Genomic DNA, 25,517 nt, shown 5'->3' with positions numbered 1-25,517 from the left:
AGATCAGGTGGATGGTTTGGCATACAAACGATCTGACTGGAGATAGTTGTCAACAACTTGTCTCCTGACCTTGAATCTGTAACATTTAGTACATTGGAGTTTCTTTGACTTGATGCAAACTCAGATCCTGTTTTTGAGATATTTTCAGACATATTTCAGTCTTATCCAAAGTGATAAGCGGACTCTGTTAGATCTACGTCCATGAAACAGATTATTTAAATGTATCAGAAGGCAGCATGTACCAAAGATAATGAATGGTTGTGTTAGATACACAAGGGTTAAATGCAAAGCTTAAAGCTTTTCTTACAGGCCACTTTTCTGGCTTCATTTTCTCATTCGCTGAAGGACATTCTTGGTCTGATATACAGGATAAATAATCCCGCTTTTCGAAGTTAATCCAGGGTTGTATCTGTGCAAACCCACGACTTGAGTACCTGTAAACCCTCGCCCTTGATGAGACTGGAAGGAATAAAAGACTGTGGCCCAGTTTGATGTCTGTGTCTCCCCGCTCACTCAATCAATGCCCCGAGCCTAAATGTAAGATGAAAGGCCGAGAGAGAAAGAAAGCGAAGAGAGGGGAGCTTTTTTAGCCAACAAAAGGATCCCTGTGCTCTCAGACACTCCAGCAAACATCGATCTTATTCCCCCCCACCCAACCTGCACAAATGGATTTGATTGAACTCACAAACTCAGCATCAAGTCGCATGTTTTATTCAGCATTTGGTGCTCATACTCAGCTGTTTGTCGCTGCTTTAGGTAAGGCTTTTATCTGTGTTGGTGAGAGGTGATGGTGATATATTCAAACTGCGACTCAACAATAAAAGATGCAATTATACTAAAAACGCACACAGGGTACAAACAGAATATCTGATATGTAAGACCATCAAATACAAAGCAGACTAGTCCTAAACTAAATTTTCATAAAACTGGTGAAATGGGTGAAACCGTCTGGTGCTAAGACCCCCCCCCCCCGCTTACCGTCAAGTTCACAGGCTTGCATTTCGTCCTCGACACTGCCTCATCAGATAACAAGGTCTTTCCCAGAGGGCGGCGGGACGCGTGGAGATGGAAATGAAAAGTCTGAGGGCCGAGAGCTGCAAGGACACACAAGATATGTTTCCTAGCAATGATGCATGACATTCACAGGCAGAGGGCATGAATAGAGTTAAAAAAAGACAAACATCTCACTCTGATCAGTACTTAGACCGATAACTGACTTTCAGTTCTTTCGCAATCTCTGGCTCTGAGATTAAACTGTTGCTGATAAAATCCTGAGGTTTACAGTTAGATTGCATTATCAAATTATTAATGTGCTGATTTTTAAGAGAAAATACTCCCTTCTTTCCACAAAGGCAAACCAGTTTATAGTAGGTTGTCCAAGGACACGCTGCTAAACTGGAAGCTGTAAACGACAGCAATTCTCCCCAGCCTGGAAATACACAAAATGAGAACAAGGTTGTAAAATGCAAAGCTGGCACATTCAGTGTTTCCCAGCAGGAAAGAGATTAACTGGAGGACACATGAGGATGAGGATTCCCAACTTATTCTGGGAAATTCTCCAGTGGGAAGGAAATCTGAGCTACTGAGTAAGGAGCAGAAATCTGCGTTATAACGAAGCGTTACCAAACCATTCAGTGCAGAATGAGGGGGCAAAGCTTTGCACACTCTGTCCAAAACAATTTTCAGAAACGCAATTTAAACACGGTTGCATTGTATGTGCTGAATCTTGCTCACACGATTAGTGCACATTTCTGCACACATTGGTGTGTTTGACCAACAACACATCCATCTACCCAGACGGTCAGACACCAGCCGAGCCCGCCTGATGCAAACACACATTATTTTCAATTACTGCAGTTTTCTTTGCAAGGTGCCAACTGAGAGAAAATAAAAACAAAACACCAGCCAGAGTTTCTCCTCCAAAGGCCAATGAGGAAAGCAAATCCCACCTGCACTCGCCAGGCACCCGGCTCTTTCTATTTTAGGTCGACTTTAAGTTTTTAATTTGAATTGATTACAGCAGTGTAGGTGTAGCTGCCGCCGAGATAATGAACGCTGTGGGAGGGGGGGAGCTGAAGCATTATTAATGAGACATTTAAAGGTGAAGGAAGGAGAGGAGGAGGATGGAAAAGAGGCAGATTAATGAAGAGAGGGATCGGAGGGTTTGATATTTGGGGAGAGAGAGGAGAAGGCAGACGGTGACAGAAGAGAAAAGATCCTTGTTGGATACAATCAACGCCCATTTTTATGTACACTTCACTTTTGACAAAGGACGGAAATGTGTCAGATCACAGTTGTATCTTCTTTAGAGTCATATCTGGAAGTAAACCAACACACAGTCGTGTGCACTGAATAATACATAAATGTATAAATATGTGCTCCACTGTCCTCTTTACATAAAACAGGAAAGGGAGCTGAAAATAGGACATGGCTTTTGTAAAAGATTAAGGGCAAGAGAGGGACGAAAAATGAGTCGGTGGAGTGGAAAAAAAACAACACGTTGTTTGTGCTATTGCATCTTATGATGTAAGATATGATTAAGGTTTAACCATGAGGTATAATCTTTACTTCTTGTTGATAAAACTTCAACTTGGGCAATTTGGGATCTAACATAAACCTAAAACTTGGCATTAGATCCAAACAAGTTCATATTTTAGAAATCAAAGTTTCTCCTCAACCGAAAGCTTTGAGAAAATCAAACTGTAGTCCCTGACACACCAAGGAGATCGTCGGACCATCGGTCCATGTTTGACCTTCTTCTTCTTTTTTTGATTCAATATGTTGAGGTGGTGTCGGTGAGAGGACTCTCTCTGATTGGCTCTTCAGAGGGTTCCTTTATCTCCACAGCTTTGTGAAAGCCTCTTGAGCCTGCCGCTGTCGTCTCCATTTCATCCATTAGTGCGGTTTCTCCTAATTTGTCGCCTCCCCCTCTTCTTTTCTTTTCCCACTAAAAGATTAAAAGCTTATTTTATTTAACATTATTCTTCCTGGTCTTCTGGTTTTATAACAATGGACTACCTTTGCTGTCTGCCTGGTGTGTCAACCTTAACAGAGAAAGCAAAAGGAAGAAAAGGCGTTGAATTATTTCTGCTGCTGTTGTGAACATCTTCACCTGTGTGTAAGTCCTGAAGCTCACCAGGCTGCGTGTTGTGTTTTTGTGAGGCTGCAGACACAACAGCATTAACAATACGGGATCCCCACGGTGCTGCAGATGTTTCCCTCATTAGTCTCTGCTCCTCTATAGAAAGCCCAAATTGATTATCTCTGCAGCTCGTCCCAAACTGTGAGCTTTTTGGGTTTTTTTTGCAGAGAAGAATGAAAAGTCTCCAGCTCAGTTCAAGCTGAAGGCTGAAGATCGATTTTTGTTCTGCTTTGAGGGGGATGTTGAGCAATTTGAAAAACCACACAAGAATGAAAATACAAGCTGACGTAAGTTTTATTAAACATAGAGATAAGGAATCACCTCGGGTTACTCATTCTAAAGTTTTTCACTTCGATTTCAGTTGAATTAAAATTAGAAATCAGACGGCTGGGATTACCAAGAGGCAGAAGAGCCTGTCTCTGTGTGTATAGATATGTGTGTTAGCGCTCCCTGAATAAACCACACACACACACACACACACACACACCTGTCAGGGCCTCACCTGATCCTGCATCTCCAGGGAACAGCAGCAGTCGCTTCTTGAACACCAGCAGCTATATATAACGACACGTCATTTGCATCAGACTACAACAACTTCATTTTCATGCTTCCACCGCTGACAGTAACGTCTAGGAATATGTTCTCAATAGTATTTCCATTTTTCTCACCTGTTTCATCACACGGCTGTCCTTGAAGGCCTCTTACTCTCCTTTACATCACGTTTCTTCAACCTGAACGTGATTATTTTTAATCCCTCTGCATTTTCCATGACAAGAATTCATTCAAACGAGGTCTGTGGCCCCCTCCATTTGCTCGGCAGGGGTCCCTGACACCTCTGCAAGTGATTGCTTGGTGGTCTGTAGTCAGCCAAAGGAGGGTGTGTTATTTCAAAGGTGGAGAGGAGACAGATTTAAGGGAGCCTTAAAGCCCTGAAGGCAGACTGGTGCCTCTTATCCACAATCCAAGTCAGAAGAAGCAAAAGCCTCCTGTTGAACCGGCCTGGGCTGCAGACTTCAGCAGACGAGCAGCCGAGGATTGATAGATTAGTTTGTCTGCTGGTTTGTGTTTGCAAGAAAAGATGGGTCTAACATGGGCATAGCTGATGACACAAAACATCCCTGAAGGTTATGTATTTATGACTAAATTTACATAAATTGATCATCTTTTTTTGCTGAGAAAACCTGCAAAAATACGTAGACACAGCCAGTGTGTCAAGACATTAACTATTCATACCAAATGAGTTTCTCTAAAAACAATATTTCAGCTAAGAAGCTTTTTGGAACATATGGGACCTCTGGGGCTTTTTGCAGCCGGCCTACAGCAAGCAACACCTGAAGTTGCTGCTTGCATTAACTGTTTGTTGAGTAACCTGCTAAAGTTTGCTGAAATTTCCCTGGAAAAACTGAATAGAAACTGTTTTGTTTATTGGTTTGAAAGGTGGGGAGGTCTGACATCCGAGATTCAAGCTCTGCAGAAATTTGGAATGTATCCTGAAAAAAAACAACCCTAAAAGACCAAGAATATTCAGCAATACTCATGAAGCCTTAATGGAAGTTTTGTGCTGTTTAATTTTCACTTCCAAACCTTTAGACAACATCGTTTAATGTTGTTTTCTAAACAAAAGTACAACCTGAAAACTTTCAGAAGTCATTTCTTCATCACTTTGAAGCAATTAGCCACAATGTATTTTAATGAATTTGTCCTCTCTTTGTTGGAGTGTTATAAAACACTGAAACTGTCACATTAACTGTGGTTGGACGCGCCGCAGAGAAATGTTGATCAGCGTGTGCTGGCACCTGTCCTGGTCGGATCTTCAGTACAAAGCCAGCAGCACCATGGGCGCTTCGCACTGTTTGGATTCAACTGCACCAAACTCAGCAGCAAAATCACCTTTTTCTTCCATGTGCAGATTTGAGCAGATTCACACAAACAGCAGGCCTTACTTATAATCACTTCACCTACGTTTCAGTACAGGAGAAGGTGCAGAAAAGTTCATTTTTCAGCTTCCTCTTTACTAATTTTATTGGTAACAGGGAAGCTGAAATGTTTGGCAGACTCCCCTTCACAGGAGACTCACACATTCTGGGCTCGCTGTGAGGAAAGAGAGACGTTAGAAAATGAATTATTGGGTGACATTTTCTCTGATTATGTAATTTGTAAGTTGTTGGAAGCAGAATAGTTCCATTTTGTTGATCTACTTCCTGCACAAAGTCGTTTTTTTAACACTTTTGACATCCTGTAAAAAGGGCACACGACCTCATTAAGATGGGACGTCTTGCTTTAGGATTGGATGCAAAGCCAATGCATACAACAAGACAAAAGAGACACAAGCACACATGCTTATTGTACTTACATGGTGTCAGTGGACGTACCGTTCAGTGTGAGCTTTGGGGGGTCGGTCCAGGACAGAGCGATCCATCTGAGGTGAGATATTATACAACTGAGTCAGACATAACATGAGGCTGAGCATCCTGGGAGAAAGATGGAGAGGACAGAGCGTGTTACAGTCTTCATTTGTCTGATTTCACTGCTACTCTCATGAGACACAGACTTTCATTTATTCTCGAAGACTCTGTACTGCACCATTGTTGCGTAAAAGCCTTGACAAATACACATATTTTGCCTCTTGCTTGATAAACGCTATCATTGTTTTATAATATAACTGCAGGACTCAATAGCTTTGGGTGAAATCTTTAGATAAGGTAAAGGCGACTGAAGATGATGCTTGATGTGGTTGCTGTGAGATAAGAGAGAGAAAAAAACACAGATTGAAGCGGGTTTGGTGTTTGCTTCACTTTTATTCATCTGTTTATTGATAAATAAAATCCTGCATGTATCGTCGATCGGATGATGATTGATGATGATTGAACCTCCTTTAATGCTGCATGTGATTTCTGCAAAGGATACACCTGTGCATCTTTATGTTAACAGGAAAAGCAACGCCACGTGCACCAACCCAAACCTGCTGCAGGTATATGAACATAATTCATGAAAAATAAAATGAAACATAGAAACAGGGTGAAAATACTTAAATGGAAGAGAATAAAAAAGGGATGTAGATCCAGAAGCAAAAGGAGGTAAACTGGTAAACAGGGTTCACGTGTTGTTTTGTGTTTCGAGAGAAAAAAGGTGATGATGAGGGATAGACATGATCAGAGAAGACGGATAGAAAATGAGTCTGGAAGAGAGAGAAAGCGAGATCAGCTAAAGAAATGAGACGGGCGCCTGCATCCATCAACAAAAGAGAAAAAATGAGACGGACAAAAGCTGCTGCAGAGACGTAAAAGAGAGAGAGAGAGACATCCATGAAGTAAGAGCGGTAATTAACTGGAGAGAAAAAGAGAGCAAGAAAAGGGCAGAAAGGTCTACATTTATGTGGAAAATAAAGAAAAAGGGAAATAAGATTGAAAGAGCAAAGAGAGAGAGAGAGGTCCGCATTAATAAATTATTCACGGAGACGGATACATGCGGCTGATAGATGGCTTAAAGACACAGGTAAATACTTAAAGAAGGGGAGAAGGAGACATTTGCATTCAAAGAAAATGGATTGAAAAGAGGCTGATGGAGAGCGAACCCACTCTGCATGACAAAAAAAAAGATGTCTGTGTGCAGAATTTAGACGTCAGCATATACAGGATGAGAGAATATAGAAGTTTCTTCGTCGCCCTATAAGGCACAAGAACAAGAAACAACTTTAACCAAATCTCAAAAGATCAGGAATTTGCTCCAATAATTAATCTTGATGGGAAACTCTTTAAATGTCACATTCTCTCCTCAAGAACTCAAGAGCAAAGCTGTCTCTTTGTGTTTAAATTAAAAAAGCCCAAATAAATGCCAGAGCACCGCTACTATTTGAGGCTGAAAAACACAGGTCATCGTAAATATAAAGTCCAATTTCTGTGCGAGTTGACAGCCGGGATCGGCAAAGGAAAGACCTGTTATCCCCGGGCAAGACGTGGAGGAAGTTGTAGGAACTGGAAAGAGACTTTAATGGCCGGATAGACGGATGGTTCGAATGTTTAAACTCGTTCAGGTCTTGTTAAAGTTTGCTGTAAGGCATTCTCGCTAATATAGGAGATCAGTAAGTGGATTCAACTTTCCTGGACGGTAAAGGAAACTTCACTGCAGACACTGATGATGTATAACAAAGACAACTGTCCTTGATGTTTCTTTAAAAACATTGCAATTTAGCTTTTCATGCTGCCTTCATCATCATCATCATCATCATCATCCTCAGTTCTGTCATACATAAACATGAAGCTTTTAGTTATAGCAAACTGAAAAAATACACTGACAATGATCCCCATACTTATTCCTCATTAGTGGACAATGCAAGGGCATAATTATTCCTGAGGAGGAATTGATAAAGCAACAGCAAAGCGCCGTTGCGTCAGCAGAGCCTTGTGAGAATGCGACGCGCTGAGAAAATGAAGGGGGAAGAAAAGGATCTGAAGTACATTGTGTAATATATCACCACATATGATTCATGTAGTATTTCTGGCATGATGCATCATGTCCTCTGCTTTATATTCTGCACAAGGCGTCCACATCTCATTCTTCAATCTGCAACCTTGAAGGAGGAAGAGGATGGATGCACAGGCCTTCATAGCTGCAAATGAAAAACAAATAAATATTCATTCCACTTATTCCAATTCACAGAACATTTATTTTCAATGCAGCCTTTTTCATCACATGTTTTAACAATCATTTGTCAATAAAGTCCAGGTTGAAAGCTTTTTTTAAGATTCCTCTCTGACAAATATAATCCATCAATTTCAGGAATCTAACAGCTATTGTTACTCATGTTATCACGCTACAATCTGCAGATATATTCTATGTTAATGGTCTTTTGTTTTGAGTGTCCTGTAATGAGAATTCAATATGTTCGACTTCAGGAGGGTTTATAAGTAACCTGTTGTAGTTGACTGCATTCAAACGGCTCTCTTAGCTTTTTAACATTTTGCAGATGCATTTGTCCAAATAAATACAAATCTAAGCAAGTGAGTAAGTGGGTCCAACAACACAAGCAATGAGTTAGTCTTACAAGAAAGTATCTCAGGTAAGCTAAAAGCACACAAAAATAAATTAATACGGAGAGATACTACATTGTAAATGAGCTCATTAAGCTAATGAATTAGCCTCAGGTGTAGACTGTTTAGCTTTGATAACCATCGTGGCTTCCCAGCTCCAACCTCTCTGCCATATGTGGTCACTTCTGGGTCTACAAAAACACGTCGACAGCAGAAATAGTGACCTCAAGGCTTTAAATAGGCAGTCAACAAGCTAAAGGATGATGTCATGCTTTACTTCGTGCATTATTTATACACTGAAAAATCACTACTTTCACCAACATTTCTGAGTTATTTTGTCCTCGAGCTATTTCACACCTCCTCACAGGATGGCTGAGGAGGACAAGGAGGAGTAGGAGGAAGAGGAAGGCACACTCTTCCTCCTTTCGATAGCCGAGGAGCAGATGGTGCGAGAGATTTGAAACATCGTCTGGAGTCGAACAACCCTGGGCTAATGGCAAGCTGTCCTGGCAGCACTGCGGGAGCATGTGACGGGTTTGAATTGTCTCACTGCACAGTCGGCATGCAAAGTTCATTTCTGTATTAATTTGAAGTTCTGTGTTATCAGTTTATGTGCATCTTCATCTTTGTGATTGCCACTCATGAAGAGACATTGTCAGGGTGTTTCGGAGTCATTATTTCTACACGATTAAACCGTACTAAAGCTCCAGAAACCGGTGGATAAAGAACAAGTACTTAAAGTGTTAACATGTGCAGAAGTAAACAAGCCAAAGGAAATAAACAAGTGTAAATGAGAGAGGCAGTTTATGTGTCTGTGTTACATTCTCCTCCTGTGATACAGCTTGTAAACGGTGCTAGTGACTTCAATAGAGCCAATTTGTCGCAGAAGAACATGTACCCCCTGCCAACTCGCCGTTGCTTGTTTCTGCAAGAATTTAGAGCCAATGCACTCTTAAAGAACACAAGCTCAGCTGGGGTTTATGGAAACACACAGGGCCTGGAAACATGTCTTTAGATTGAAACGATTGGGTAAAGTTGCATCAATATCAAACTAATGTGGAGAAAAATGTTGCATTTATGATCTCAACAAAGGACCAAGACACCCCCTGCAGATAATTCGAGCACAAGGACTAAGCCTACTGGGGAAATCTCCCTAAAGTCTGAACAATAACATGTAAAGAGAGGAGAAATGACGAGGGGCAGATAACATCAATGTGAGGTGAAACCAATCTAAGGAGGCAGCCAATCACATACCAAGGTGGGAAACAAATGGTGCATTCATGTGGTGTCAGACACGTTGGAAAAACAAGTATTCAAATTGTAAAAAGGACATTAGTACACGCTCAAGTCGGACAACAACTCAGAAACTCAGAAAAGAAAGATATCAAAACTTTTCCACCATGTATATTGCTTAGGAATAAAATGAATGTATTTTTTTCAGCTTTAAAGTATGGTAAACAGTTCACATTAAACAAATTAAAGTACAGCGAGATTGAGTTTTCCAGCCTGTCAAAGTCTGCTGACGTTGTCATTTTATGAAGCAGCGATTAAAGACGTTCATTTTTCAAACTGTGTTTTGTTTGTGTCTGCTGTGTCAGATTTTTTTAATGTGTGATGCTTCACACAACGCTGAGATATCTTTCTTTTGCAGTGCTTTATTCTTCTTCTTCTTACTTTTCTTCTTCCAAAGTAATTGGGCTTAACATAAATGTACTAAACTGATTGGATTGGTATGACTGGATTCAGTCCTCCGGAGACTCTGTGTTCACAGCAACAACTTCTGGAACAAATAAATAAATGAAGCCCAAGTTGACTCATCAGAATCGAGAGTTAAACAAAGCCTCGGAGTATTATCTTAAAAACGGCTGAATCCAACTCATGTGGACCTCCAAATCAAACAAACACATAATGTTGTTCCTTCATGCCGTCTTAAGGAACAGAGATCTCGCAGAAGATGTCGAGGTCGGCTGTTTGTGCAACAACAACATTCCTTTAAAAGGAAGATCGTTTCCATGATTCTCTCTCACCATAACAAATCAGTTTCAGGTGCCTAACTTCACCAACACTCCTCATTAAACATGACGGATAAGATATTGAACATATAAATCACTGCAGCACAGAAAACACAGATTGAAAACTTTCCAAATGTTTTAGTCTGATTTAAGTGCAATATGCTGCTTAATGAACTCCTTCAATCTGCACAGGCATTTATCTTATTTTTCCAATATTTTACAGACATGTGACATAAAGGAAACATGACATTGGGTGGGCATCAGAGGATTGATGTATACGCGGAAAACTCTGGGGGGGGGGCTCGTTGCATTTAGAGAGACAGGCTGGTTCCTACATGGTCACAAGCCTCCTCTGCTGCTTGATTCGTTTTATATTTGGACCAATAGGGTTCAATCTTTTTCTTTTAAAAAGTGTCACATTTTTGTCAATTTATTCCAGTTTTATCTTCACTTATTTTACGATGCATATGGTTCAGATTTGACTCTTTTATCTTCACCTGCAGGGGTGTCAAACTCCAGTCTTGGAGGGCCAGCTTCCTCAGACTGTCTTCCTGCTCCAACGCAGCTGAATCCAATGAGCGACTCGTTATCAGGCTTCTGCAGAGCTTGATGACGACACGTTGGTTTAAAGCAGGTGTGTTGGAACATGGAGACATCTAACAGTCTCAGGTATCTGGCCCTCGAGGACTGGAGTTCGACACCCCTAAAGGGACTTGTTCTTTTTGCGTTATTTATATTTGTAACCTGAAAAACTGGCTGAACATAAAATCACAAAGGTCACAACAATACAGAGAAGTGGATGTGGAATCTGATCAATTCTGCAGTTCCTCTACGATTTCCCAATCAGAAAATCTCCCTGTAGTGTTTTTTTTACAGTTTAATAGTGTGTGGCCCGTTTCAGGAAATGCCAGGATAGCAGGGAGATCCTGCAGAGATAAGTGGCGCCAAAAAAGCACAGCTGATGTCACTGTCTCCAGACCGAGAACACCCCCCCCCCCCCCCCCCCCCCCCCCCCCCCCCACCATCAGAAAAACGCTAGGTTTCAAAACAAGGTGAGGCTGCTGCATCCAGCACAAGAAAATCTTTATGAGAGAGCAGCCGAGTGAGACGTTGTGGACTTTTGCTCCTAAAAGCACAGCAGCACTTTCTGTTTTAATCTTTACATGTTGCTCATTGGGGATTTTAATCGCTCAAAAGATGCAGAAAAGTGGCCATTCACACCAAAATTCACAGGAAACGAAAGCTTAAACAAGGGCTTGTTTTCATTGTTGACTAATCCTGGAGGTATTAACAAGTGTAAGTAAATAATCCTTAAGTGCGTATTTCCAAGAAACTCAAAGAATACAAGTAGAATGTCTACTCAAATGTCTTTAGTTTGAACAGCATGCTCACTGCACAGTGATGAAGAAATATCTCACATTATAGAGGATAAGTCCACAGAATCTCAGGGGGGCAAAACTTGATGACCAGGACGGTAAAACACACACAAACATATGATTGTGTGTTTGTGTACGAGGAAAGAGAGGGGAAGTAAAGACAATGACACACACAAATTATGAACCTGCTCATTGCACCTCATGATAGGACAAACAGGTCGACATTTTCTCTGACTAAAATCTTGTCTTTCTTCTTCTTTTGGACTTTTGGGAGGTCATACTGTTCTTTTTGTATTTGAACATTTGCTGCTTCCAAAACGCATGGAAACGAGGGATAAATGAATTCTTAAAGATCACATCATGAATGTGTGCTTGATTTTAAAGCGTAGGATGAGAACATTTCAAGATGCACCGAGATGCTCTGAATCTAAATGTTCATGTAGAATGTCTCTTATTTATGTATAGTTTCAATAAAACATGACTCAGACTTAAAAGTATCTCCATGTTGAGTCAATGCTTTTATCCTGATTATAAACACACACACACATACACACACTGGGGATGGATATGTAAATATGACTGTATATAGTAGAACAGGTGAGCCATATGTGTATGCAGAGGCCATGTTGTTGCCTGTGTTAAACGCCCACATGGGGCCCCAGTGCATTGTGGGAGTGGGGGTGGCAGAGCGGAGCCATCTGGTGCAGGATTACAGAGATGTTTTATCTCAGGAGGCATCGATGGAGAACAAAAAAGAATAGAAATAATGTTTCAGCATGTTTTGCATTTTGAAAACATTTTATAGTTCCTCGTAGACTACAGATACTTCATCAGATGGTTTACAGTGGAAGAAGATGGGGGGGGGGGGAGTTGTTCTGCTGGCTGGAGAGGCGCCATTAAATGATATCAATGAATTTGTTATGCTGAGAAAACCAGAAAAATAGGCTGAGACCTCGTGAACAGCCATAGCTTACAGAGATGAAGCTTTTAAACACTATTTTATTTTTTATTCAAAAAACTAAAATCTGCATCATCCCCACCCAGTTAACACTTTTACTTATAAAACACAGGTGTGCTAATATCCTCATGGAAGCAGCTGGAATATCATTTCTGTTCGCAGTAACACCTGTGCTCTCACAGCCAGGGTCACGCTGGGCACGCTGGGGATGTCGTCTGGACCTCAGTGCACACATAATTCATGTATGTTTTTTTGTAATTAATGTGTTATCCTAAAACATTTTGAGGCGTCAGCATTGAGACTTTTTGCATTTCTTCTTTTCCACTTCATATCCCAACTTTTTTCCTTTATTTCTTTTCTCTGTTTGAATGCAGGGCTGTTCATTTTCTAAAACTAGCATGGCTTTTAAAGTAGCATCCTTCTAAAGCCATGCCGCTCACTTACAGGCACGAGCGCCGTTGCTCTAGAAGTGGACCTCGGCAGAACGAGCAGGGAGACAGGGAGGTGTATGATTGGTTCATCAGATTGGTACCTCGTGGCAGAGTCAAAGTTTTTAGTCAATACAGTAGATGATGAGTTGTAATTTCTGTCAGGGCCTAAAGACAATTTCAACCAATCTCTAAAAGTGTATCTGGAGAAAAAAAACCAACACTGACTTTAAAATGTGTTTTTTGTTTTGTTTCGGTCTCATTTTTCTCCTGTGGCTGAATGCATTCACAGTAATCATTAGCTAACAACAACGTTGCCTGTCTTTAAAAGGACAAATTATCTGCTGTGATGGAGGTCAACAATAAGATTCTTCAGATTTATACTAAAACATTATTAAACATGAGTTATCTTTTCCTCCCAGAGATATAAATATTGAAGTTTCATCCGTATTGAAAATAAAAAGTGCACTGCAAGTTCACAGGTTAATTCCACAACCCTGAAAGCTGAGATTTCTTTTCACAGTTGAATCAGAATTAAACATCACTTTATTAAATATGCTGTTGCTTCTCAGAAAAGTCTGAAACCTTTTAATTAAATCTTTTAAATGCTGTGATTATTTAATGACAGTCGGGATGTTATGTTAATTAAGAGGTACAAATATAGATTCAGCGTCTGGAGGATGTTTTCTGAATCAAAAAGTGTGTTTAGGTGGAGTGGTTGACTTTTTAATCTGCTTTTATTAGTGATTCCACCCTCAGAGTAACTTGAGTCTCTTCATTTGAAATGCATAAATGTCGCCTTAGAGCTGCCTTCATGAAGGTTGGCAACAACCTGTCTATAAAAGATTTGGGGTATTGAGTTACATTCCCTAAATATCTTCCTTGTATTGTGCGTTTACATAACAGTCACGTCATGCTCAGAGCATGCGACCGCCTCAGCTTTAACGCGGTGTTATTTTCAAACTAGCCTGGTCACGCCGACACGTATTTTGGTCGTGTTCGTATTAAATTTAGAGCTGTCAGCGCCGCGTCACACCCTGGTATCCCTCCTGAGACAGAAAAGAACAAGTCAGGAGAGGTAGATTGGTGCTCAAGTGCTCCTAAGCTCAACCCAAAAACATCAAACTTGATTTTCAGAACGAGTGATCATAGCTCAGAGGATTCATGCTGCAGCTTTGCGGCTTGAAATGACTGCCCTGAAAAATAATCCCGAAGGAAATCCGAATGAAAACAACTGTTTAGTGCATAATAATGAGAGGGAAGAAATCCAGAGATGTACAGGATACATCTTACAGCCTGCAAAGGTCAAGATTTGCATATAAATGCAGTGGCAGCAGGCCTTGATAGGAGTGCTCTGAGCTCTGAAGAGAATAAAGCATTAAAGCAGCACAATGAGTTTGTCCTTCGTGGAGTATATATGATACAACATGCATCTTTGCAGCATGCGTCATCATCTGCTCTGCTTCAATACATCCATCCAGGAGAGAAATATTCACTCCAACACACAGGATGTAGATAGATAGATAGATAGATAGATAGATAGATAGATAGATAGATAGATAGATAGATAGATAGATAGATAGATAGATAGATAGATAGATAGATAGATAGATAGATAGATAGATAGATAGATAGATAGATAGATAGATAGATAGATAGATAGATAGATAGATAGATAGATAGATAGATAGATAGATAGATAGATAGATAGATAGATAGATAGATAGATAGATAGATAGATAGATAGATAGATAGATAGATAGATACTTTATTGATCCCCAGGGAAATTCAAATTCATGTATTGTTTATGTGACCTTTATTGAAGCGGAGAAGGTTGCATGCTCTTTTTTCACACCTACATGCCTCATATACAGTACAGATACATACTGGTATTCAACTAGTTTAAATGCTCTCCAAGCCACTGCGCATGGATTCTCTATTTCTGTGAAAGTTGTCAGAAACACAAACCCACAACTGCCCTTTTACATGTGGAAATTCCATTTTTGATATCAACAATTAAATTTCGACAAGTTAAAATAGAATATGAGATACCTGTATCTGTACCAGATATAATAGCACATTTGATTCCATGTTTGCATTTTGTACTATTTCAAGCCACTTCTCCAGGCTTTCAGGCTCAAGTCGCTTTAATCTCCCTCCAGTTGACCTCCAAAGTCCCATGTTTCGTGGCTCTGCTGCTGCTGACAGCGCTTGCATGTCTGGGTGTAAATACAGTAGCTGCTGCAGATCTCTGCTGGCACGCTGGGGATTACGAAGACAGTGATACCTGCCTGCGTGACACAAGTGTGAACCGCAGAGATTGACGATGTAACAGTAGATTTGTTCTTTCTTTCTTTGGCTGCATCCAGCTGACCTTGAAACCTTTAAATTGTCTTCTGCTTGGCTTAATCTGTGCTTCAGTGGAGATATAAAGTGCAGCTACAAGCGATGAAGGCTCATTTTTAACTCCCTAATACCTCCTCTTCTTTGCAGGGTTCGTGCAAGGACAAGGAAGGCAGCTGGGTGCCAGATGAGAACGGTAATTAGGCCGGTATCCACCAGGCTTTGGTTACAGGTGCAGATCTGCCTGCAGGGATGAACAAAGCTGTCAATGGAAAAGATCATTCATGCTGAAACAACAGAAAGGAGGGAGGGAGGGTTGGCTGGCTCCGGCTACAGCAATCCAGAGCCAAGACAAGATAAATCGCTCTGAGTGGCATCGCGACAAGCCCAAAGCAGGCGTATAAATCATTTGCCTGGGCGCTTTAAGAGCAGAAGGAGAGGCTTTGATTTTAGCCAGAGAGCCGTAACCTGGCCTGGAAATACCTGCTTTTTAATCACATGTGCCTCTTGTGCATTGCTGAAAAAATACTAATTGCGCTCTTGCTGAGATACTAAAGACTCTCGAGAAGAATATTTGGTACAGAAGGTTCAGTATTTGACTGTTGCCTGGTGGACGCAAACAGTAGAAAATGTATTTCCCTTTCTTTATGTGACTTTGATGCTATTTTTGCTCATGTGCACACCTGCATCTTTTCTCTGCAGCCTCTTTAAATCTCTAGTTAAATCTGTTTCATATGGAAAATATTCTGCAAGAAATTCTTCAACATTTTTTGACACAGTCTGGAAAGGTAACTCTTTTAAACACTGCAAGTTCCATGTGGTGGACAAACTTGATTGACCTGCGTAGAAACACCTTCAGTATGAACAAGAATGCCGACTGTGAGCGAGATCTTAACCCAACTTCAGCGTTGAACCTCATTCCTCCAATCTCTGCAGCCAAGCATTTAAAATGTGCAGGAAGGACTCTGACCATGAGAAGAAAAGGCTGTCAAATTTGCAGAGAAATATTTTTCATATATTTTAGTACAGTTGTGAATCACTCAAATCCATTTGGAATAGAGTAGTAGAAGGATCATATGTTTCAATACAATACGAGGAGATAGGATACAACAACTATCCAATTTACTAAGAGATGATACAATAAGATTCGATACCAGACGAGACTCCAATAAAAGGCTATATGATGTAATTCTGAATCTAAAGACTTTCATCTTGGCCTCTTGGATCACCACCAAATGATGAAGACCTCCTCAGAAGCAGCAGCCTGATTTGAGGTTTGGGAAACTCCATCCTTCCATCCATCATTCATGACTGCACCTAAGTCTCCACTCATGTCGGTGTTTCCCTGCTTCCACTCCTCATCGCACTCACTCATCGTCGTCATGATCTCTAACCTCAACATTAACGTTTTGAAGAGTGTGTGTGCAGTTTTAGACGTATTTACATCCTTGTTGCTCTGCGCTGCACTTTGCAGCAACCTGCTTTTTGTTAAAAGCACTTTGTCGATAAATTTGACTTCCCTCGACACTCAATACTGAGTCCATTAAGCCGCAGAGCCATGGGGCTGCTCTGGAGCAAGGGCCACTGGTTCCAGTAAGGTATATCTGCTGAGCTCTCATTAGCGAGCATCATCATACGTAATTCTGGCACGAGTAATTCCATTAGAGGGGATTTGGCATCTGATAGTTGAGTAATGGGATTAATAGGCCGGTAAATCTCCAGTACCAGAACTGGAGATCTTCCCCACTCAAAGGAAGACAAGCAGACACACAACCCAACCTGGCATCTCCACATGAGCGTATTGCAACTCACCCCTGAATCATTGCTGGATGCTTACTAATGTGTGCTGAGCTGGGGTTTTTTTCATTTTCTACTCGTTTCTTTTTCATGGTAGACGCATGTTGCTTAAAAAAAGCTTCTTTTGTCAGTCAGTCTCTCCTGAAAGACATTATGCACTTTGTCTTTAACAGAAAAAGTGGCATAAATATTTCGAACTAAAGACGATGTCAGGTTGCTTTAGCCATCCTTCACAGCAACAAGAAACAAGTATTAATGTTAGAGTGTTTGGTTCTTAGAGTAAGGCCACAATTTGAAACAAATTATGAGGATTATTTTTACATATGAAAGTTGTGAAAGGTCCATCAAAACCGCACATGGAAAAAAAGGGAAACCCTTGTCGTTTTTTCTACTCCACATAAAAAACACAGATACAGATGTTTATTATGGATCATTACTTTTAAAAAGTTAGTCACAGTTCGTTAAGGAGTAGAATTTTTATTTTTTTGCTTCCATGGGCAAAAGTTGAAAAGATCCAAAAAATCCGATCAGTTACTTTGCGTGTTTTCTTTAATTGTCTTTTGGAGTATATAGTACACTCAACCACTACCTTATAGTCAAGCGAGAAACACTGAAATCTTAAACCTGCATTCTTTCTGTTGGCCTCTGTTGTAAGTGTACTTTAAAATCAAGGATTTCTATGGTCTGTGGACGATCAGCTAGGTACAAATGTTCCATTAGATTTCTCCTCAATGGACATCCTCCCTTTTTTCTTTATTTGCTGTGTTTCCTGTTCCGCACTTAGGTGGCTGATATTGCTACTACCCGGTTATAATCCCGCCTACTTTTGAGATAACTGTCCTCTGTGGAAATCCTCAAATAGACCATGAATTAAGGCACAAAGGTTCCTGGGGTATGTGCGGTGGAAATGGGTCTTTAAGGACACTGGTTTCCACTAATCTGATGTTGAAAGCTGTTTGGGGGGGGAGGGGTTTCTAAAGCTTATTCTCAATCCTACAAGCACTTCTGATCAAGTGCACCGGCCCCGTTAATGTCCACAGTCTGAGAAGTGGAGTGTGTAAGGACTTTGTTTAACATAAAAGACTTCTCAGAGCACTCCTGGTCTTTTCTCGGGGGTATTAATCTTCCTTTTATGTTTCTAAACCAGCCTTTTGTTCTCTTTAATCTGTTTTCCCCAGACATGTACATGCTTGCATACAGTACATCATTATAACACCTATTTAGACCTCAAGTCAACTTACCAAACAAATGCATTGAGACTGAGCTAGGTGTTCCCCCATTCATCGTAGCTCTTTTGTCCCAATGTTTAAAGTTCTTTTGTGTATAAAATATTAATCAAAAGGTGTCACATATTGACGAGGTAACGCTCTATCATTTGAGACAAACAATTCTTGTGTTGAATGTGGATGAAGGAATGAGCTTCCTGCGCCACGTAAAAACCAGATTTAATTCTTTTGTTTGCCATCATTAAACACAGACAGAAAACAAACTTGTGACAGATTAAGTTTTCAGTGATGTGTTTTATGAGCTTTGTCTTTAACAATCAAACAACATCCATTGAGTTTAACCAGGTTTACAGTTTTAACAGCTCAAACAGAAGCTGCGTGCCGTTTTTTGCAGTGGACTGAAACACATCATCAACCAGTCTCGTAAAATAAGAAAGGACTGAGTGAAGCATCAAGGTGATCAAATCATTTTAAGTGTGTTCTTTGAGCTGACTACAGATTTACACCTGTGTGTTAATGAAGTCAGGTCTGTGATTTTAAGCTGTTTGGTCGACGAAATGTATCTAAACTTCATGAAAAATGTTGAAATGAAATCATTCTTTCAACTTTAAATCAATAGTAGCACCTGTAATCAGAGAGAAAAAGAAGTCTAAAAGAGGAAAGGACGTCACTTCATGGTTCAGAAAATGTCTTAACAAAGATGACTGCATTCACCTGCGTCACTCACTGCAGATGATTATTTCTCTGTGACCTCGGAGGAAAATCAGACAAAGACGTGAAGATGCATCACAGAGACAAGGAAAGACATCTTTTTTTAAGTCTTTGAAGAAAGCTTTAGGTTTCATTTATGTTAATAGAGTTATTCTTAGTGTGCTGACTGAGGCCGCACGCTCAAAGTTTCAAAACTCATCTCCTATCTTATCAAGAGCTTTGCATCGTACGTTCTCAAAAAATTTCAAATTACTTAGTTAATAAAAGCCACATTCACCTAATAAGTCATAAAAAAACACAACTTCATTCGAGATGTAATGAGTCAAACTAGTCACCTGTGTCATTGTTTTTGGTCATATTTTTAGTAAAATACACCTGCAAGGACGAGTTTTAACTGTGTATTTTTTAAATTCATTGCTAATGTGTCTTTATCCCAGTATTGTCTCTTTAAATCACAGGAGAAATACAAATAGTTACTTCATGTATAAGCGCTTGTTAAATAAACAACAGATTTTTATTTTGGCTTCTTTTCTTGCAAAATAGTAATTGTCTGATCTATTACGCCTAAATTTTCAGGAAAAACACACATTGATGTTCCCAGAAGTGTCCTTGTGTTGTGATATCTGACAGTGAAGGTCTTTACAAAAACAAAAATATGATTAACAGCTGTTTGTGCTGCTGTCTCACTGTTACAACATTGATTTATAACTTTTATTTATAGCTTCCTTTCCCGACAATCGTAATAAGTGTCTCTTCTGCCAAACAAAAATATCATTAAATCAAATCCCTGATTACTGAAAATCCTAATACTTTGGGGTCATTTTGCAGGTGAATTATGTTGCTCATGCATCTTTAATTAAATCAAGAGGTCGTGTGAGGTTCATTTTAAATTCCTGTAATTCAATTAGCTAATTGTTTGTGACGCAAGACAAAGGAATGTAACAATGAAAGGAAATCTGATTAAACACTGATTTGGAAAACCACTAATGTCCAAGTGTTTTGATTCATGCTGCTTGTATTTGCCAGTGAGTAACCTGAGGGAATATTGTAAACACTTCCAAGGTGATGGGATTTTTCCAGAGAGTTTGATTGTGGCAATAGATCAAAATCAAGTTTGACAAATAACATCTTTACAGGAATCGAACCCCTCACCCAGGGGCCTCAAGCTTCGACCTTTAAGCTGCATTCAGGATTGTGTGTTTTGCTGAGGATGGAAGCCAAATGCTCAAATATCGAACAGGTGACTCAGCTTCCAGCTTGGCAGAGAAATCCCCTGAGACCTTTGACCACCTAATCGTTTAGCAGCGCTTATGGTTGGATATCTGCTCCAGGCTATTAGAGAGATTAGTGTCACGAAGATTTGGGAACAGGCCAAGCCTATATCTGTACTTCATGGTATTCTCAGCATTTATTAGTGAGCACCCAACACATGTTGAAAGGTGATATGTGACAGTATAGTATAGCCTACTGCAGCATGGTGCTATATGGGGGTGCAATATGTGGTGACCTACATACAGTGACATGCTATATGTTAGGAGTACCTTTAAACAGGAAACATTTTATGGTTTGTCACAGATTAGTGTAGTTGAATATGGATGAGGTTTCGGATCTAACTTTGCATTTACTGTATATTTACAGAGAAAATGCACATGTTGACACAGTGTAAAATGTACACTGAGATTAACCAATTTTAGACTTCTATGTGCGGATTCATCTTTAACAAAAACTGGAAAACATTGGATCCCGTTGTCTATTTGATATTTGTTGGAAGATGACAGTCGGATTTAGACCGCCTACATTTTTTTCCACAACGGCACACGCTGTAGTGAAAACGAGCACTCCCCCCGAATTAACAACAATCCCTAGCCCGTAAAGAAGTTTCATCAAGCTAGAGAACGTAAACCAAAGTAATACCGGAAATATGCGATTCCGCTATCAAAATAACAACTTAAAATGAAAATAAAAAAATCCGTCAATGCAAGTTCAAAATATGTCAGTACAAGCTGAAGCAAATTAAACACTTTGAAAAATAAGCATTTCGTCATTACTACATCTGCACCAACCTCTTGTGCTTCCTTTTTCCTGCAATTCAAAGGTTAAATAACATATTTATTCACTGAGTTTTGTTCCGGTTTCTAAATTTAAATCTAAAAAAGCTCAAACTACAGCTATAATGATAATTAAAGCTTGTTGGGAAAAAACATGCATTATTCTCAAATCTTTTTTCTTGTGTAAATAGCACGTAACTTCAGCGATGCGATGTTTTATTTTGAAACGCCTCACCGGAAAGTGTAGCTACGCGTTTAACGGTTAGGCTGGCTTGACGGCAGTGACGCCATCTTGAATCGTCCCGAGCAGAGGAGACGGACTTCGGGGGGGGAAAAACCAGCTCGTCCTAAACTCGATAGCTGCTTGAGCTACGCGGATTAACAGCAGCTTTCGAGGTTATTGCTAACAAACGAGACTGTTTCCACTTCTTCGTTGATGTTATTCGGACGGAAGGAGGCTGTTTGGCTCACTTCAGGGACAGGAGGGAGGCTTGTTTGGAGCGGACGGAGCCGCGGTTGTAGCCGGGCAGCCCCGGCGGAGCGTCGGGACGAAACTAAAGCTCCCACACGGGATATTAAAACAGCAATATACGACTTGGACATTCAATTGCCACTAAAGGCGACTGTAGGTGCTTATTACTTGGCCTTTTTTGTTTTTAAGCTACGCGAAGGGGCTTTTTGCGAGGATAAGTTTGATCGGAGGACGGCGGAGTGCGCTTGATTTGCAGTCCGATGGATGTTAGCCCTGCCCGTCTGTGGCTCGGCTGTCCTCCCCGCTGGTTGAAGAGAGCAGGTTGAACACCTCCAGGGCGAAGGTGAACAACAATGCTGAAAGCCTGCCAAGTGAATGACAGCTCCGGCTCGGGTGCCAAGAAGTCAATTGTTTGTGTGTAAACCTGGAAATACCAGCACCATCTTCTTCTTCTTCATCATCATCACCCTCCTCTTCTTCTTCTCTTCTCCTTTTTGGACGAGTAAAGCTCCCTTTACCTGGGATATTCTGGATTCAGGCTCGATCTTGACATTTTAAAATGTCCTTTTTGCCAAGACAGTGCTCTCTGGAGCAACAAGGCTTTTGATTTGACCCAGATATATATATATACATTAGATTCTGTCGGGTTTTTTTGTTTGTTTTTTTATTCTCTTTCCAGTCAGAAGATCCAGATTCGGATGGAAAATGGGAGACGCCACCAAACTGGCCTTCGCCGTTTTCCTCATCTCCTGCTCTTCAGGTGTGTGTGTGTTTGGGGGGGGGGGGGGGGGTTATTATGCCTGGCTTATTGTCAGCTGTGGATAATTCAACTCTATGCTCATTGTTACCTCTGCAGAGGGCAATGCATAGCTGGCTGTTGCATGTGGGAAATGCAAAGAAATGCAATGCAAGCCTGTGGGAAGAGGGGGGGAAACCCCTCTCTCCTCACTCTGTTCCGCCTCATTATTGTTGCTTTTTTCTGTGCATTCTCTATGCGTGCACGAAGATGTGCACTGACATCCATTATACAGTGAGTTCAAGATGGGGCCTGGGGACCTCAAGGGGTCCCTGAGGGGCTCCTACCAGGACAAATCGGGCTCTTTGAGCAGGATTTCACTGGAGAATTAAGAGAACTATGGCAATGTGTGAGGAGGAATCTTTTTTTTTTCACTCACTGTTCTTTTCTGATTTGGACTATTGTGTAAGGAATTACAAAATTAAAATACAAATATCCTCAATTTAGTTTTTAAATCAATATAAAACCTGTCTTTGAAAGCCTATATCTTCTATATTTGATGTTGCAAACCATGTAGGTCAATTATACTCAAATATTTGTGCTCAGAGGTGACTGGAGATTTAGGTTTAGACAACAGGAAGTGGGTAACTACATGTAGTTGTGGCTAACTTGTTATGTTGAAGCACAAAAAAAGACATTTACGAAGCGCTGTCATCAAAAGTTGACTGCTTGGTTAAGCCAATTTGTTGACTAGTATTTTGACATCATTTTATGGCTAAGATTGTGAGACGTTCTCTGCTTCCTGAATGTGCAGATGCTTTCCTTTCTTTGATCATAGCGATGTAAAGTGTCTTTGGCTTTGTTTGTTGGTTGGTTTCACTTCGAGCTCTTCGAATAATTACTCAGACTACATAAACTCCAAATCAGCAGCAGGTTCAGCGCTTATTCAAATAATTGAGTTGCTCCTCTGTATTTTGCTCCTTTGTGATTTTTGGACGCCCTCAGTGAACCCGTTCGACCTCCCCAAACCAGACGGTGTAGCAGCAGCACATGACACTGAGAGGGTCCTCCTCTTGGGGGTAAACAAAGTCTAAATGCAGGTGGGAAGCTAATTCAGGGATCAGAATCCCTACATTTGCTCTGATGTTTACTTCATCACATACCAGGAAGGTGACAGATACTTACTCAGCGCTCTTAACTTCCCTTTATTGCAGCGCTATAATTAACATGTCCAAACTGATAACAAGGACGCAGCTTTGGTTTCACTTTGTGTTATCTGCTGGAAGTGGATTGTGGTTGTCAGGAGACACTTCGTTTGGAAAGACTCAACAGTCCCACCTCAGGGCTGATTGTTGTTTATTACGCAGAGTGTTACGTTTCTCTAAAAATGCAAAGTCTTCTTCAGGATTGTTTACATATTTGTGCAACTTGTGCAAACCGGTTTGACTCTGCCGTGTGGAAGTGAACAGCCCGGTTCCTGTGCATGTTAATAAAAGCTCCTGCAGAAGGTAAAATAAAACTTGAGCTGCGGTGGAATCGTCTTTTAACGGCGAGCTCAGGGGGGTCTTTGAGTCGAAATTAAAAGGTGTCTCAAACACGGTAATACTTTGGGTTGGTTAGAGGCGAAGCACACAGCGCAGCACATGATTATTCCACTTGCTCATTACCGTCTGAAGAGGAGAAATAAATGGTGCCTTCTCGAGGTGGAATACTTTGTTAAATACAAGCAGAACTGGCACGGCTCAAGATGACACTGAGGAACCTGTGATAAAGACGGGGCGCTCTGCCCAGAGTTTTCCGTTTCTGCAACATGCCAAAATTGTGTTTTGATTTGTATTGTAAGCTTGAAAAAACAAACGGACACACATGGAGGGACAAAACGAGACTTTAGCTGCTTGATCCAGAAACCAACAACTCCTGTTCAGCCTCCAAAGAGACGAACCAGTGAAATAAGAACACGGTTCAAGTGATTCAGACTGGAGCAGCAGATCACCTTTATGTCCCAGTTGATTTATCTGCACAAAGGTTTCCTCTTCTGACCTTAAAAGCACAAACGGATAACATGAACATTTCCTTCAGGACTACATTAAAAGTTTGAAACACATCCTCATTCTCACGTTGAAGGGGCCAAATAGAAGACTTGTAAATAGACAGAAAGCAGGGTTTCTTTGAGTCTCCCAGAATAATTAACTAACAGCTTTGATTGGCTTGTAATCAATAATTTATTGTTCCGAACATGGACGTCTAAATGTGAAACGTTCATCTTACGTAACAGCGTAATAACTCGCAAATCAAGCGGCTGTTTAGATGGAACAAACAAACTCTGTGAACTTTCTTTTTCTCAGGTGAAACTCAAGGAGCCGCTCTCCCTGAATGTTTTCAAATCCAAAAGGAAAGACCTGGAAGCAGACTCTTTGGGATGTTTGGAACATAGATGCTTCTAGTTGAATGAAAAAATTATCTCTTTGTGTTTGTGTCGCTGACTGACGGAGCCAGATCTCCCTTGAAGATTTATTTTGGGCTTTTTGTGTCTTTACTAGAGAGACAGGACAGTGTGTAGATCTGGGAATCAGAGAGAGAGAGAGAGAGAGAGAGAGAGGGGAAGGAGCCACAGGTCGGATTTGAACCTGGGCCGCCCACTTGGAGGACTTAACCTCAGTCAGTGACCCAGCTGGTTAAGTCAAATAAAATCAGTCTTTACTCAGTGGGAACTTTTGGAGAGTGTCTTTACAGGATGTCTTGCTGGTTACAAAAAGACGTAGCATGTTTAGTTCTGTGCCATATTGTGGGAGAGAGGCTGTCCAGCAGGCAGGAATGTGAAATGTGAGCTGCTGTATTGTTGCTTTGTCCAGCAGCTGCCCCGTGTTGGTGTTTTGATCCCTGCTGGCATGTCTAAACTCTGCTCCAACACATGGCAGGTCAAGGTTGTGTGCTGGAGCGCTGATGAGACAGGAGAGTGGACGGACTGCTTGTGTACGTTGTTGATGTTTCATTGCATTAATAATGATAATAATAAAACAAAGAACAGGCCTGTGCTGAACTGGAGAATGACATTTAGCCTTCACTGATCTGATAATGTGAGGCGCATGTTGAACTCAGGCCGACCTCTGCCTCCCATCACGTGTCAGCCGCAACTGCTAATCTGTAAATATTTACTGTGCTGCTTCCTGATTCAGTGCAGGAGCGCTGCAGTAAACCGTGACTTTAATCAGGATCTTTTCCGAGATGGATCACGAAA

The 25,517-nt window shown here is 40.8% G+C and overlaps 2 protein-coding genes across 4 annotated transcripts in view; one reads left to right on the top strand and one right to left on the bottom strand.

Annotated features, from left to right (window-relative positions):
- The window catches only part of orc4 (origin recognition complex, subunit 4), a 213,585-nt gene that overhangs the window by 147,870 nt on the left and 40,198 nt on the right, over positions 1–25,517 (bottom strand). The window lies entirely within an intron of this gene.
- The window catches only part of LOC306818641 (activin receptor type-2A), a 34,533-nt gene continuing 30,354 nt past the window's right edge, over positions 21,339–25,517 (top strand). Inside the window, exon 1 of one of the 2 annotated variants that reach the window (XM_079336323.1) lies at positions 21,339–22,303. In XM_079336323.1, the coding sequence (XP_079192449.1) occupies positions 22,249–22,303 (55 nt within the window). In that variant the 5' untranslated portion in view covers positions 21,339–22,248. The remainder of the gene's footprint in view (positions 22,304–25,517) is intronic. The other variant, XM_079336324.1, reaches the window with a different exon arrangement.

The sequence above is a fragment of the Symphodus melops genome (assembly GCF_947650265.1).
Source record: "Symphodus melops genome assembly, chromosome: 23".
NCBI lineage: Eukaryota > Metazoa > Chordata > Actinopteri > Labriformes > Labridae > Symphodus > Symphodus melops.
The sequence above is the reverse complement of the archived record's forward strand: the minus strand, read 5'-3'. Positions and strand labels throughout refer to the sequence as shown.